Below are 16,307 nucleotides of genomic sequence, written 5' to 3'. Positions count from 1 at the left end.
ACCAATTACTATAACAATGATCCTCAACAAATATGAACTAAACAAAGAGGTTAGACTTCCAAAATTCGTTGAGTTTAACGAACCAGGTGAACTAAGATTTCTTTTATTTAATTTTCATAATTATTTCGATGGACTGATAGGCATTGACATCCTTTCACAATTAGAATCCAAAATAGATTTGGAAAAAAATAAAATTGTAACAAAGAACTCAATAATTTCTTTAGAATTTAAGCCGAATTTCTCATCAGGGAAACATATTATTCCTGATAATTCCAAACTTATAAAAAAAATTCCAGTAGACGTGAGGGACGGAGATATCTACATAGAAAAAACTTTTATCACTGCTTCACTTTATATACCTGAAGGTATATACCAAGCAAAAGACTGGCACAGCCTACTTAAAATTATTAACATTTCGGACGAACAACAGATATTATACATAGAGCAACCATTGAAAGTTACTAAATACAACTGTCATGAGTTCATAGAAGCCTTTAACTTCGAATGAATTCAAACAGGAAACTGTGAATACGATATTTTAGAAACACTTTGAACAGAGCATTTAAACAGTGAAGAAAAATTACACCTATTAAAACTCTGCCAAAATTATAAGGATATCTTTTTTAAGGAAAATACTAAATTGACTTTCACCAATCAAATCAAGCATAAAATATTGTAACAACAACGGACGATATCCCTATGTATACCAAATCCTATAGATACCCTCAAGTACACAAATCTGAAGTAAAAAAACAAATAGCAGATATGTTAGAACAGGGAATAATACGCCCAAGTTATTCTCCATGGAGTTCCCCTGTATGGATAGTTCCAAAAAAACTCGATGCCAGCGGTAAACAAAAATGGCGGCTGGTAATAGATTACAGGAAACTTAATGAGAAAACCATATCCGATAGGTATCCCCTCCCCAATATAAGCGAAATTCTAGACAAATTAGGTAAATGTATGTACTTCACCACACTTGATTTGGCAAGTGGGTTTCACCAAATTGAGATGCATGATAAAGACATACCAAAAACGGCATTCACAGTAGAAGGCGGACATTTTGAGTATCTTAGAATGCCTTTTGGACTCAAAAACGCACCATCCACCTTCCAAAGAGTCATGGATAACGTTTTAGGTGAACTAGTAGGTAAAATATGCCTAGTCTATCTAGACGATATTATTATCTACTCCACATCCCTACAAGAACACATACAAAACATCCAGTTAGTTTTCGATAAGCTTCGATCATCCAACCTTAAAATTCAAACGGATAAATCCGCATTTCTCAAAAAAGAAACAAAGTTTCTCGGGCATATTATATCAACAGAGGGAATACGACCCAATCCGACAGAAATTGATGTTATAAAAAATTTTCCAATCCCCCGAACTCAGAAGCAAATTAAAAGCTTCATTGGCCTCGTCGGGTATTACCGAAAATTCATTCAGGATTTTTCCAAATTAACCAAACCCCTAACAGAATGCCTCAAGAAGGGTAAAAACATAGACTTTAATGAGAAATACATGAACGCTTTTGAAACATGTAAGTCTATCTTAACTAACGACCCCATTCTACAGTATCCTGATTTTGCAAAACCCTTTATACTAACCACGGACGCAAGCAACTTTGCGTTGGGAGCTATACTATCCCAAGGTCACATAGGAAACGATAAACCTATATGCTACGCTAGTCGAACCCTCTCAGAATCCGAATGCAATTATTCAACAATAGAAAAAGAACTATTGGCGATAGTATGGGCGACAAAATATTTCCGCCCTTACCTGTTTGGACGTAAGTTCTTTATTGTGACTGATCATAGACCACTCACGTGGATAATGAGTTGAAAAGAGCCTAATTCAAAACTGGTCAGGTGGCGCCTCAAACTGGAAGAATTCGACTATGAGATAGTATACAAGAAAGGAAAATTAAATACAAATGCTGATGCCCTAAGTCGAATAAAAATAGATATACCTAAATTATCAGAAATAAACGTAAATGATGCTGCTTCAAATAAAGGTACGTCTGGTACCACAGTGCATTCAGCAGAAGAAAATTTAAATGACGGCATATATATCTCTGAGAAACCCCTAAACGACTTTAACCTACAGCTCATATTCAAAAAATCACCAGAAACTCCAGAAATGTCAGTTATTATGCCATTCAAAAACAAGCAACGTAGGATATTCAGGAAACCTTTATACACAGAAGAAATAATAATAGATATTTTTAAAAAATTTCTCAATCCAAATAAGTTGTCCGCTATATTTGCTGACGATGACACTTTTCGCATTATTCAGTCCGTTTATTCAAAATATTTTTCAAATAATAAAATGTTTCGTTTAATACAATGTAAAGAAATACTTAACGACATAACATACACTGACAAACAAGAGGAACTAATAAAGAATTTCCATGAAAATAATAACCACCGCGGAATTAACGAAATGCTTCTCCATCTTAAAAGACAATTTTATTTCCCTTGTATGAAAACAAAATAACACAGATTTTTAACAACTGCGACAAATGCCAACCCCTTAAATATGACAGAAATCCCCCAAAACCCTTGTTTGAAAAACCGGAAACCCCCTTAAAACCTTTAGACATCTTACATATAGACATCTACAGCATAAACCACAAACAAATGCTAACAGTTATTGACAAATTCTCAAAATTTGCAGCAGCATATGTATATAAAATCTAGAACCTTCAAATTTAATAATACTGTCACTTTCAACAACGAACATGAATACATTACAAAACTTAACGAATTCCAAAACGTTTTATACCCACAAATAAAAAAAAAATGGAAAATACAACTAGCAATAGGATAAACAAACTGAACGAAACCCGCTCAGACCCGGAAAATTTAGAAAATCAAACCATTTATCGAAAAGAAGCAAAACGTAATAAAATTACACCCAGATTTACAAAACACAAAGTGAAGAAAAACAATAGAGTAACTATAATTACAGGTCATAACAAAAATTTCACAAGTCAAAATTAAAAAAGATACACTCAAAACCAAAAACTTCTAATTAAACCTTCTACTTACTGTCACAATTTGGTGCAGGTCAATATGATTTACACATGAATGACACCAGCGTTAAACGTGAATTCGAAGACGTATTGAAACATTTGCTTTCCTTGGGTGTTAGAGGTTTCCGTTTGAAGAATACAAAATTCTTTTTGCTTTCTGACAACACCCCGGACGAGGTACCAGCTTCGGAAGGTAATTTCGTGCACAATGAGTATGGATTTTGGACGCATACACATAGTACGTTCCAGGAAGGGCTTGGTGATTTGTTGTATGAGTTCAAGATGTTCGTCAAGAACATTTCCGCAGACGCATTCTTATCTGTGGCAGATGATATTCTACGACCAGATGTGTATCGCGCTAGGAACGGTGAATGGGGCATAGATATGCCCATATACGGACCACTGGTACATTTACTAAGCACATCTTCCAGTGGACGAAAACTGCAAAATGAGTTCGAGAATACTAGAAATGCTGTGGGTAATGACACATGGCTGCAGTGGAACTTTGCAGAGCCCTTGGTGATGGCCAATAACGTAAGCGATCCCACAGCAATCGCACTGTTCGTATCGTTATTGCCAAGAGTACCTGTAATGGGTATGGCAAATTCATCACTTTTTAATGGAATGCCGGATAGGGTTTTTGCTGAAATTAAGCAGCTACGATTGTCTCCTTCATATATGCATGGCGATTATCATGTAACTTTTCTAATTTTTGCCGTTCTTTATTAAACTCCAATCTCAACTTTCGACCGTTCTTTATTAAACTCCAATCTCAACTAAAAACTATATTCTTACAATCTACCCTAAATCCCTACTTGCGGTGTAGCTATTGAGTTTGTGTTGGTGTAGTTGCGCCGGCAGCTTTGTTTGTATGTTGGTACGAATGCATTCTCAGCTGCATTCCTCAAGCTGCCAAAAGTCACGTACGTAAATTGATGATCAGCTTGACCGCTGTAAGATTTGTTTATTTGCAAAATCCAAAAGACGGGCAGGCGTAGGAGTAAGCTGTGCGATCTAATTACGAACAGCCAGTAGCGTGGGAGTGATTCAAGGGAATCATCAAATCTCTGTTTTAGCTTTGCAAGTGTGCAATGCGCTAACTTCTCCCCCTCTTAAGACGAGCCGTCCTCGACTCGTGCCAAAATTTCCTCTACTGCCCTCTGAGTTTTTACTTTATTACTTGCTAATTTGTTTCTGCGGTGGATGAAAAAAATTGCTATTGCGATCAATAATAATGGAGGAAAAGAAAAAATCGTCCAGAACAAATTACGATGAACAGATATACCCTCCTTCAATTCGTGAATGCGAGAGATGTTGTCGATATAAATTTGGTGCAAATATGGTAGGGACAAACTCGTATGGTGTTCCAAGTAATTAATGGATACGGTTTTTGGAGGATGTGGTTGGATATAAGTCGGTTCTCTTTTTACCACGTAAGTTGTATCATTTATGGTGATAGAGTCACGAAAAAGAAGCAGATACGTTCCCCTTATTTCCAATTTTCGTTGATCAAATATTGTCGTTGGTTGCACGTTGTTAAGAATAATGATGCCCTCTTCTATTTTTTGAACTGATGGTATGTGATATGCCGATTCTGATGAACAATTAGCTGTGTTATTATTTAGCATCTGACCCAAGCAATCTGAGTGAGCCGGTTTGCACACTTTAGCTACCAGAGTGTCATTGCAGTTCTCGAGTGGTTGAAACGTATCGCTACATTTTGCCGCAAGCGTGGTCTCTAGCTTTACGATACTATTATTATGGACTACAGGATAGATTTTTAGGAATTGACAGAAATTTGTAACCTTAGGAACCTTAAGAATATAGTAAATAACATCAGAACTTTGCAAAATTTTTACCTTAGATACTAAAAGTAAATTACTTAAACTAAAGGGTAATTGTTCGGAATTGAACGCTTGATCCATCTCTTCGTCATCCAAAATAAGTGGATTTATGATATTACTTTTTGCCAACACAATGGAGAGTGCTAGTCTGTTTAGTTGGCTGATTATATGGTTATTTCTTCTTACCAAATTTTCACAGAGCAATGTTTCCTCGTCTTTTAATATCCAATCCGTTTGATTTCCGCGAAGTGTATTGATTAGGTTGGTAATTTCGTTAATTCTATTTTGTAAATCGGAGTTAATTCTAATCTGCCTATTGTTGTTTTCTATTAGTATGCTTTCCTTTGTCAAGAGCAGTTCAAAATCTTCGTGGTCCGGGGTACCGGCTATAAATTTCAGGGCGGACCCCAGAAAATCTATTGACCTTGCAATTCTCTTAGGTATTTCCAAAGTGCGAATTATGTGTAGTATTTCCTCACCTTGCTGTTTCAAAATATTTTCGTTCACTACCTGATTTTTTGATTTTGATGTGAACCATCGGCTTTCGTAAGCTATCTGGCGATAATCTGTTAGGTTGGTGGCGTGCACGAGGTAAATGAATTCATTATAAATAGCCACATTTCCCCGAGGGATGGTGATAACTTGTGAGGAGGTGTAGTCAATCAAATTGGCTCTAGTGACGAAGACTAGGGCAAGCGGCAATCTGAAATTGATTTTATCGTAAATTACTTTTATGAATTTTCCTGCCTTCTATCTGTACTGTTGTACCTAAATCTCTTTCTACTATTTTTTCCACGAACACCTTCTCAAATTTATTTCCCAATCGCTTATTTCGTCGAAGAAACACCCTTTCACCAGGCTGATATGTTTTGGTTATTCTTTTCTCATTCAATCTATTCAATACTAAATTCTGGGCTCTTATTAATTTATCTCTAATTTCCCCAAATTTCTCCGCTGGGCAGTTCTGCAAAATTTCGATTGGTTTCGAATCTACAACCGAGTGAATTGTTCTGTTGTACTTGTAAGCAGCAAGCAAAATCAGATCTTTAACCTCGCTTATCTGCTGCTGTGCCTTTACGCATCTGGCTATTTCCAAAAGGGTTGAATGAAACTTTTCGACCTGTCCGTTGCTTTCGCTATGTAAGGTGGGTACGAAAAACTGTTCTATGGAGAAATGATCGCGTAGCATGTTTCTAATTAAATTTGAAGTAAACGCTCTTTCGTTATCTGTGACAATTGTTTTAGTGTTTTGGAACATACCTAATACCTCTAATAAAGCTTCTTTTATATCAATGGTACATCTTGAAATAACAGGTTTAACAATTGCAAACTTTAAAAACCTATCAACAGCAGTTAAGAATAGCTGCTTTCCAGTAATTAAAATGTCTAAGTGGAGAATTTCTCCTGGGTGCTCTGGGATTGGAGTTTTCCCAATTTCCGGATTTGGTGGTTTTCTTTGGTATTTATTTTCCAGACAGATCTTGCAATTTGATACAGCTGACCTGAGCATTTTCCTCATGTCGGGAAAGTAGTATTCTGATAGAATTTGCTTAAAATTCTCGGACAGAGATCGATGGGCACGGGCATGCTCCGTTGCTATTGCTTCCTGTTGATCGTTCGGATTCGTTAGATCGATTACAAATTTTTCTGTATGAATAAATTTAACCCCCGGGAATGCTTCGACAAGAGGTCCCTGGATCTCTGATAGTGTCGGAAGATCGCAACAAAGAGCGTTTGTAACGCTAGGGTTTACGAGTTTCTTAAGATTATGCAACAAATTTACTATTGTGTCGTAATTTATAGTATAACGAATTTTTTTCTGAAAAATTATTTTTGTACTTTGGTGATAATGATCCCTCTTCGTCAAAATGAATTGTCTTTTAAATTGGTTTACTGGATACTGGATAGTTTTAATTGTGTTTGAGAGCGATGACTCGCTATGTGCTGTAGCATCTGTATCAGTCATATTATTCAAAAACTGACGGGACAGAGCGTCTGCTACGACGTTGTCTCTGCCGGGTTTATAAACAAATTTAGGCGAAAATTCTTCTATGAACGCACGCCATCGCTTCATTTTTGTATTAGGATTTTTGTTCGAAATAGCGAAAGTTAAAGGCTGGTGGTCTGTGAATATTACGATGTCTTTAATACCGTATAAGTAATGTCGAAGGTTTTTAAGGGCCCACACTATAGCCAAGAGCTCACGCTCGTTGGTTGCATAATTCTCCTCTGTTTTTGATAATGTTCTTGAAATCATTGTAATGGGCCGACCATTCTGGGAGAGGACCGCGCCTAAAGCGCTAGAGGAAGCGTCTGTTGTTAGTTCGAATGTTTTGTCATAATCCGGATAAAACAGCAAAACATCTTCCGATGCCAAAATGCTTTTTACCCTTTTAAATGCTTGAATGGCCTCGTCATCAAGGACTATTTTAGTGTGTTTGGACTTGTGGGATGACACATGGCCATTCTCCCCCCGAAGATACTTTGTTAATGGTTTGACGATAGACGCACAATCCCTTATAAACCTTCTATAATAACCTGACAGACCCAAGAAAGAGCGTAATGCTCGAAGTGTTTCCGGCTTCCTATAGTCGATTATGTCCTTGACCTTATTTGGACATGTTTTTATCCCCCTTCGAGAGACAATAAAGCCAAGAAACTCAACCTTATCTTTAAAGAATTTAGTCTTTTCTGCTGAAACTCGCATACCGGCCCTTTCCAACTTCCCCAGTACCTTATCGACATGTTGAATATGAGACTTTTCGTCCCTTGAAAAGATGATTATATCATCCATATAAACTTGGCAACTTTGGCCAATGTCGTCTCTCAAGACGTCATCAATAGCCCGTTGAAAGATACTGGGCGCATTTTTTAACCCGAATGGCAATCTATTAAATTCGTATTTGCCATTGTTAATGCTGAAGGCTGTTTTTTCGCGGTCCTTCTCCTCAAGGATTATCTGGTGGAATCCAGACTTTAGATCTAAAGTAGTAAAAAATCTGGAACTGCCCAGGTTTGCCAATATGGTAGAAATATCTGGTATAGGATATTTATCCGCAATCGTTTTTTCATTTAATTTTCGAAAGTCGATTACCATGCGGAGCTTTTGTTTACCATATTCATCCAGGCCTTTTTTATTCACTACATGGACCGGAGAGTTATACGCCGAATTAGATTTTCGGATAATTCCTTCTTTCAACAGTATTTCTATTTCCTTATTAATGAATCCTGCCGCCGAAACCGGGTATGGATAAGATCGGGTGTAAATTGGTTCCGAGGAAGTGGTACGAATTTTAGCTTTGACCTTAGTATTAAATGGCAAAGCGCGGTTAGGTTCGGCAAAGGCCTTAAAATTCTTTTTAATCATAGAGTCAAACTCGTTTTTCACAAGAGCTGGGACCGAGTCCTTGTCCAAATATATGGAGTTAACTTGCTCACATTTGACGTTATTTAATTTTTCCTTACCACCCTCGTAATATAAGTATCCGGATGTCGTATCAATTTTAGATTCTATCTCCTTAAGGAAATCGTATCCCACTATACCATCGAAGCCCTTTATATTAGGAAGAATGAAGAAAGTTGAGACTTTCCCCAAAACGAAAACCTTACATTTTTTTTCTATGAGATTACATCCGTTTATAGTTTTGACCGTAAACTGTCTCTCCACAGGGATAATTCCCTTTAGGAAGCTCAAATTTTTGATATAGTTTTTTGAAGTTCCTGTATCAATCAGTAACCTAAGCTCCTGCCCCTCCGACGCCTTCTTGGTAATGTAAGGTAGGAGCGACCTTATACTAAAAAATTAACCTCATCTTCCATCGCGAAATTGGAAGCGATCTCGACATCCGAATCACTGTCACGGTCCACAGTAATTTTCTTTTGTGGATCCACCTCTGGGGTTGTCTCCAAATGGTTGGTCCGTTGCACTTTCGGCTTCCGTGAATTTACTGAATCTCCCCTTCTGTGCTCCCGTTTATTCACGTATTGATTAGCATCCCTTTTGGGGTGCCCTCCCACGGCATTTCCCTTTCTATAACTCTGGTTGGACTGTTTTGTACGTCGGAATGCGGAGGATCCGCGGTCTACATCCATTGGAGTAGGGGTGTCCTTGAGCATTTGGGGATTGCCAGGATAGTTATTGTGGTATTTTGGGCTAGTGGTAGTTGCTACGTTGTTAACCGCAAATGTTCTGGCGAAATCATAACGCATGCGGTTGTTCGCTAACTCCTGGGCAGTAGCCAGTGCAGAAGGCAAATCTTTAGGATTGGCAGAAAATAGAATGTCGCATAACGGCCGCTTTAGGCCAGAAATAAAAACTCTTAATGCGTTTTCTCTAGCTCTATCATTGAGCGCGGCGGCAAGCTGCGTATTGTTTGAATGAGTCATTATATTTTTATTTGTTATGAGTGTTAATTGCTTGTCTACCGTATCATAATATTGGCAGATTGACAAACTGCCCTGCCTCAGAACGCTGAGCTCTGTTTCCAAAACATGTAGCGGTCTTTTGTCCGCGTATGCTTTGTCCAATCTAGCTATTATAGCTTTAAAATTTAAAACAGTTGAGAAGGAAGCGAGCGTTGCATTTGCGGGGCCTACTATCTTGTTTCTAAATATCCCCATGGCAACATAATATTGCTCTGAACCCTCTTTGTAGTAGCCAATGGCGAATTCTGCTGCGGAACGCCAGGCCGGATAAGAAGCAGTATCCCCCTTAAATTCTTGTATAGATTTTATTAAATCCATATTTGTGTTGCCCCCGACCACAGTTGGATTTATTTCCACGGGAATGTAACTCTCCGCGGATGGCGGCTCTAAGCGCCGAAGAGTTTGCATCACCTCATCCAACTGGGCTTTTAATTCTTTTTTATTTTGCTCATTTTGTTGTCTTAAAATTTCTATTACCTGTTCCCTAGTTACACTCATGTTAATTTTGTTTTGCTTTTTTTTTTTTTTTTAAAAAAAGGTAAGAAAGAGCCGAAGGTATTTCGCTTTACAAAAACTTTATATAACTTTTCTTTAATTGCACTGGATCAAAACCGAACAATTACTTATAGTATTATTATTTCACGTATTGCAATCATTTCTGCCGTGCAGGTTTCCTTCGTTTCCACAAATAGTTGATTGTATCCTTCGTTGTTAGATTCAGTTGTTCTGCCAGTTGGGTTCAGTTGTCCTGCTAGTTGGGCTCGGTTATTCTGCCAGTTGGGTTCAGTTGTCCTGCTAGTTGGGCGCCACTTTTCTAATTTTTGCCGTTCTTTATTAAACTCCAATCTCAACTTTCGACCGTTCTTTATTAAACTCCAATCTCAACTTTCGACCGTTCTTTATTAAACTCCAATCTCAACTAAAAACTATATTCTTACAATCTACCCTAAATCCCTACTTGCGGTGTAGCTATTGAGTTTGTGTTGGTGTAGTTGCGCCGGCAGCTTTGTTTGTATGTTGGTACGAATGCATTCTCAGCTGCATTCCTCAAGCTGCCAAAAGTCACGTACGTAAATTGATGATCAGCTTGACCGCTGTAAGATTTGTTTATTTGCAAAATCCAAAAGACGGGCAGGCGTAGGAGTAAGCTGTGCGATCTAATTACGAACAGCCAGTAGCGTGGGAGTGATTCAAGGGAATCATCAAATCTCTGTTTTAGCTTTGCAAGTGTGCAATGCGCTAACTTGTATATGAATCTGATGGAATGTTTGCATATACCAGGTAATATTTCCAAATATCCTATTAACCATAGCGAGCGGGTTCCAAAAAATTCCAATGAATCTTGTTCATAAATGAATACATTTAAGAGCTGAATTTTATATGTTAAGATAATCACTAATTTTCCTCACTAACATGCTATCCTCTGTAGACAAAGGTGAGAAAGTAATCTAATGGTAGTTAGTAAACATATATTTCTTGCGTATTCGACGACCTCTGCTCCAATAGGAGTTGAAAGAAAATATATATAAAAAATATCTAACGTTAAATATAAACCGTTAATAAGAAGGTCTAATTAAATTCTCACATACATTTTTTTTACAGAATAAAATCTGGTTACCCCGGTTACTTTGTAGCCTTCAATCCATCAAACACTACTGTAAAAGGCGACTTTGATCATCCTTCCTTACCAGACAAGATGTCTGTGTATGCGCTAAGTAAAAGCTACAACATATCTGGCATTGCAATCAAGTAAGTTTTGAAGAAATATTTAACAACTTTTTAAAACTGACAACTTTCATCTTATTGCAGATCGAAAGTGGAAACCCATTCTTTGGAGTTGTCGCCTGGATCTACAATTATACTCACATATGTGCCTGTGAAATCAGGTTAAGAGAAATACCTTAGGTATACTTTGGACATATTATTAGTGCTAAAAGTTAATCTGCTCTATGCGTAAAGTCAATACTAGACTTTTACAAAAATAAAATATTTCAAATGTTGAACGAAAATATAAATATCTATTAAAAGCATTGCAAAATATAATACTATGCTGCCGTTTTATTGCGTAGGAAGTCGACATTTAAAAATTAAAAAAAAAAATGTTAATTAAAAAAAAATTACATTAAATAAAAAGAATTTAAATTAAAAACAAAAATTAAATTAAATTCAAAAAAATAAAAAATTTAAATTAAATAAAAGAAAAAATACCACCCTGACGAACACATACCCACATTACAAGAAATACTAGATGCAGTCAACTATATGAAAAACTTCAAAGCGCCTGGAGAAGACAATATAACAGCTGAGCTCCTCAAACACGCAAGTACTAGTTTCATTAAAAGAATGCATCACCTGACCACGTTGATCTGGAACAATGAAACACTGCCAGGCGACTGGAACACAGCAATAATACTCCCCATTCACAAGAAAGGCGATAAATGAAACTGCAAAAACTATCGCGGGATTTCCCTACTCAACACAACGTATAAAATCTTCACAAGAATTGTTAATAAAAGTCTTATAGCATCACTCGGAAAGAGTACTTCCAGAGTATCAATGCGGATTTCGACCTGAAATGTCAACAATAGACCAAATTTTTTCTCTCAAACAGTCCATGGAGATATGTTTTGAGCATAACATTGGGCTGCACAAGCTGTTTGTTGATTTCGAGCTAGCTTTCGATTGCATCAACATCATAAATTCTCAAAATCCCAGACAAACTAACCAGAATAGTGATGATTACGCTGAAAGAAACTGTATCCAAAGTAATGATAGAAGTAAAAAAATCCGACCCCTTCAGAAATAAAACTGGAGTAATACAAGGCGATATGCTGTGCCATCGATGAAGTAAGTGACGCAAATAGGACTGAACATATGAAAATTGGCGTTTTTTCGTTTGAAATCGTTGAATCCCTCACCTATTTAGGCTTCAAACTGAGTAGAGACAATTCAATGAGCCTCACCATCGATGAGAGAGTTCTAGCATCGAACAGATCGTATGCGTCGTTAACGAAACTTTTCAAATTAAAACTACTAAACAGACAATGCAAATTGACTCTGTATAAAACCATCATTAGACCAGTATAATGCTATGCAGCTGATTCGTGGACGCTAATTGAAGCAGGTAAAACAAAACTGCAAGCCTTCGAACGAAAAGTACTCAGAAGAATTTTCGGAGCAATCAAAGATCACGGCGAGTGGCGGATAAGACGGAACGACGAGCTAGATCAACTGATAAAGGGCGAAAATGTTATACGTTTCATCAAAGCGCAGCGGTTACGATGGCTGGGTCACATTACAAGAATGGACGGTACGAGGGCACAGAAGAAAATCGTAGAAGCCAGAGCGTTCAACACTAGAGCAGGAGGAAGGCCGAGAACAAGATGGGCCGACGAACTAGAGGACGACATCAAGAAACTTAGGATAACGAACTGGAAAAAAGTCGCAAGCGTTCGTGGCGTATGGAGGTCCCACGTGCAGTAGGCCAAAGCTCACAAATAGCTGTAGAGACAAAAGATGATGATGAAAAGAAAAAATAAAAAATTTAAATTAAATAAAAAATAAATAAAAAATTAAATTAAAAAAATTTTTTTTTTTTAAATGTTTAAATTAAAAAATAAAACCGACGAAATATTTAGAACGAATATTTTCCTAAATCTTAAAGAGCAGCAGAATTGGTTATGTTAAACAATAAGTTTTTCATGGCTCAATAAAATAAGGTCGATAAAAACACGAAGTATTTCTCCACTTGGCCCGCAAAGGAAAATATGCAGATATCTTCCTTCGTTTCCCCCGACAGGGTTTGATTGAAAAGTAATGCGCCTTACCGCGCGGAGCATCTGCCAAACGATCAACCGAATCGGCTGGTGGGGGAAAATGATCGTTGGACGTTCCCCCTCCACTAGGAACCGGTCCCAGTTCGCTGGCAACCGCGGTGCAATCAACATCGCTCCGCGCTCCGCGCGTAAAGGTGTTTTAAAAGTGTGTTAGGATTTTGCAGTGGCGAAAATGCAGCAATCGTTGGAGCAACGTTACTCGATCAACTTTTACGTAAAGCTAAACAAAACGAGTACCGAAACCATTGGGCTACTCAAGGAGGCTTACGGGGACCAATCTCTGTCCAGTGCCCAGGTAAAACGGTGGCACAAGTCGTTCAAAGAAGGCCGTGGGGACCCGGATTCGGCCCGACCTCGTCAACAATTGGACCTTTCATTACGACAATGCGCCGGCGCACACCGCCTTCCTCTGCACCTCTGCATTGGCCAAGATGCGGGTTCCGGTGCTTCCTCACCCTCCCTACAGCCCAGACCTGTGCCCTCCGGAGTTCTTCTTGTTCCCGCGCCTGAAAAGAAAGCTGAAGGGGAGGCGTTTCGACTCCATCGAGGTGATCCAAAAAACTATGACAGCCGAATTGAACGCGATTCCGGCGGATGAGTTTAAAAAATGTTTCCTGCAGTGGAAGGACCGCTACCAGCGGTGTATTGACGCTCAAGGGCTCTATTTTGAAGCATATTAGTTGTATAATAAAACTGCTTAAAAAAAAAAAGACTCATTACTTTTTAATCAAACCCTGTATATCCGGCCTAGGACTGTCTCTACTCCAACAACAACAACAGATATCTTTCTTCCATCTCAAGTGCTACAACCAGCATGTACTGCATCGCATACTTACTGGCTAGAAAGTTTGTATCTATTGGGGGTTCCCCAGAATTTTCCTCAATCTCGTAGTCGTCTTTATGAACATCACAGCGTTTGCACTAAACAATTTGATAGCCATACCGCAAAAATAGGTGTTTATGGGCGAGATAAGTATTCATCTATTTTTGTTTCGTTGTTATTCTAACAGCATAAACGTTCCACATACATGTACGGGGAATGCTTCTGGCGTGACAGTCCTTGGTCGGATACGAAATCCAGGTCATTCCGGTGATGTAGAACCGACGGTCGTGGAAACGTTTTTTGTTTTTTTTTTTTATTTGTGCAAAGTTGCTAAAGAGCAATCAGGTTAAATAAAGGGTGTTTTTTTTAGAGGTTAGGTTTTCAAGATGAAATAAAACGTATATAATTTAATGTTATGGCCAAGAATTTAGCTTTATTATAAAGATAAGGGTTTGTCATTATGTTTTAAAAATGATTTCGGGCAAGTGGCCGCCGCGGCTGGCTCGAATAAATTCCAACCGAGAGGCCCAATTTTCAACCACTTTTTGCAGCAATTGGGGCCGTATGTCAGCAACAACGCGCCGAATATTCTCTTCCAAGACGTCAATCGTCTCGGGCTTATCTGCGTAGACAAGCGACTTCACATAGCCCCACAAGAAATAGTCCAGCGGTGTTATATCGCACGATCTTGGAGGCCACGCCACAGGTCCACGGCGAAAGTTTCCTTCAATAAATCGATTGTTGCGTTGGCTGTATGGCATGTAGCGCCGTCTTGTTGGAACCAAAGGTCGTCCACATCAACATCGTCCAATTCAGGCACGAAAAAGTCATTAATCATGGCTCTATAGCGCTCTCCATTGACTGTAACATTATGGCCGGCTTCATTTTTAAAGAAATATGGACCAATGATTCCCTCTGCCCATAGAGCACACCAAACAGTGACTTTTTGAGGATGTAACGGCGTCTCAGCAATGGCTTGTGGATTATGTTCACTCCAAATGCGACAATTTTGCTTATTGACATACCCATTCAACCAAAAGTGAGCTTCATTGCTGAACAAAATTTTCTTGTGAAAATCGGGATCGGTGGCCATCTCGTTTTGGGCCCATTCACCGAACGTGCGACGCGCTTGATGGTCGTTCGGCTTCAATTCTTGCACGAGTTGGATTTTGTAAGCCCGCAAACCAAGATCCTTCCGCAAAATCTTCCATAAAGTGGATGGGCACATCTCCAATTGCTGCGCGCGATGGCGGATGGACTCATTCGGGCCTTCTTCGATACTCTGCTCCACAGCAGCAATAGCGTCTTCGGTGCGCACTGTACGACGCCTCTGAGGATGCGTATTATCCACTAGAGCAAACGTGGTGCGAAACCGATCCATGGTTAATCGAATTAGTGACTCTGATGGACGATTATGTCGACCGAATATTGGACGCAGCGCGCGATGCGTCGCGCGACCCAAACCATTATTTTCGTAATAAATTTGCACGATTTGCAAACGTTGTTCAGGTGTAAGTCTATTCATTGTGAAATGGCAAACCAAACTGAGCATAATTCAAGTGACAGCTGTCAAAAAGACAATCTACGAAAAAAGTAGTGCCAACTTGAAAACCTAACCTCTAAAAAAAGGGCGCTGTACATACATATGCACATACATTTGATGTGTGTATCAAATTAGATCTACGGATTTACAGGTAAACAAACTTTATTTAAAAATAATTATAAAAGACCGATTTATTTATTTATTATCACATGAGGTTGAGCTAGTACACAATCTCAATGAATTATTTCCATTCCCTACAACAACACTAGACAATCTCAACCACTACCTTTTGACAGAACGTCATCGATTTGCTCACGTTGCTCCTCAATGGCATTTTTGAGCAACTGCGCCTCCGTTTCCAATTCAATTTTGGCGGATTCTAACTTAAGTTTGTAGCTTTTAATCTCACTGTTCAGCATTTTGAGGTTTTCCTGATCAGCTACTGCATGCTCGAAACGCGTCCACCAATCTGGCTGTTGTCCATCGGTTGATTGTCGTTTAGCAGGCACTGCATTTAACTCAACGTGAAAAGTTTCAAGATCTTTAAGCATTTCTTCTACAGTTGGTGGAGCGGGTGGTGGTGGGTGTTTTGAATTTTTAGATTTCTTTAACATTTTGTCAAAAAGCACCATAATGTAACAAACAAATTTTTGACTTTTGTATCATATTCGATTCATTATTTCAGAGCTGGGAATGTCAACTACTTTAACAGCTGTGTGTTATCGATTTACGATTTAGTTCCTATATTTTGTTATCGATCTCTTATTAGGCAACGGTAGAAACGGAATTATAAAAATTA

At 38.5% G+C, this 16,307-nt stretch overlaps 2 protein-coding genes across 2 annotated transcripts; one reads left to right on the top strand and one right to left on the bottom strand.

The window, feature by feature from the left end:
- Positions 1-3,043: 3,043 nt before the first annotated feature.
- Positions 3,044-11,511, top strand: LOC128855709 (uncharacterized; the record flags this gene model as incomplete). The annotated part of the gene is made up of 4 exons (XM_054090849.1): positions 3,044-3,736; positions 10,556-10,587; positions 10,909-11,055; positions 11,116-11,511. Coding segments are annotated over 4 exons (954 nt in total), but the record flags the coding sequence as incomplete, so codon positions are not given.
- A 4,161-nt stretch (positions 11,512-15,672) lies between these two features.
- Positions 15,673-16,242, bottom strand: LOC128855814 (uncharacterized). The gene has a single exon (XM_054091002.1). It carries the CDS (start codon positions 16,138-16,140, stop codon positions 15,784-15,786), a length of 357 nt encoding a protein of 118 aa, XP_053946977.1. The 5' UTR covers positions 16,141-16,242; the 3' UTR covers positions 15,673-15,783.
- Between the last annotated feature and the right edge of the window lie 65 nt (positions 16,243-16,307).

This window comes from Anastrepha ludens, chromosome 2, assembly GCF_028408465.1.
Source record: "Anastrepha ludens isolate Willacy chromosome 2, idAnaLude1.1, whole genome shotgun sequence".
Classification (NCBI taxonomy): domain Eukaryota; kingdom Metazoa; phylum Arthropoda; class Insecta; order Diptera; family Tephritidae; genus Anastrepha; species Anastrepha ludens.
Note: the sequence above shows the minus strand (reverse complement) of the source record. Positions and strands in the feature narration are given on the sequence as shown.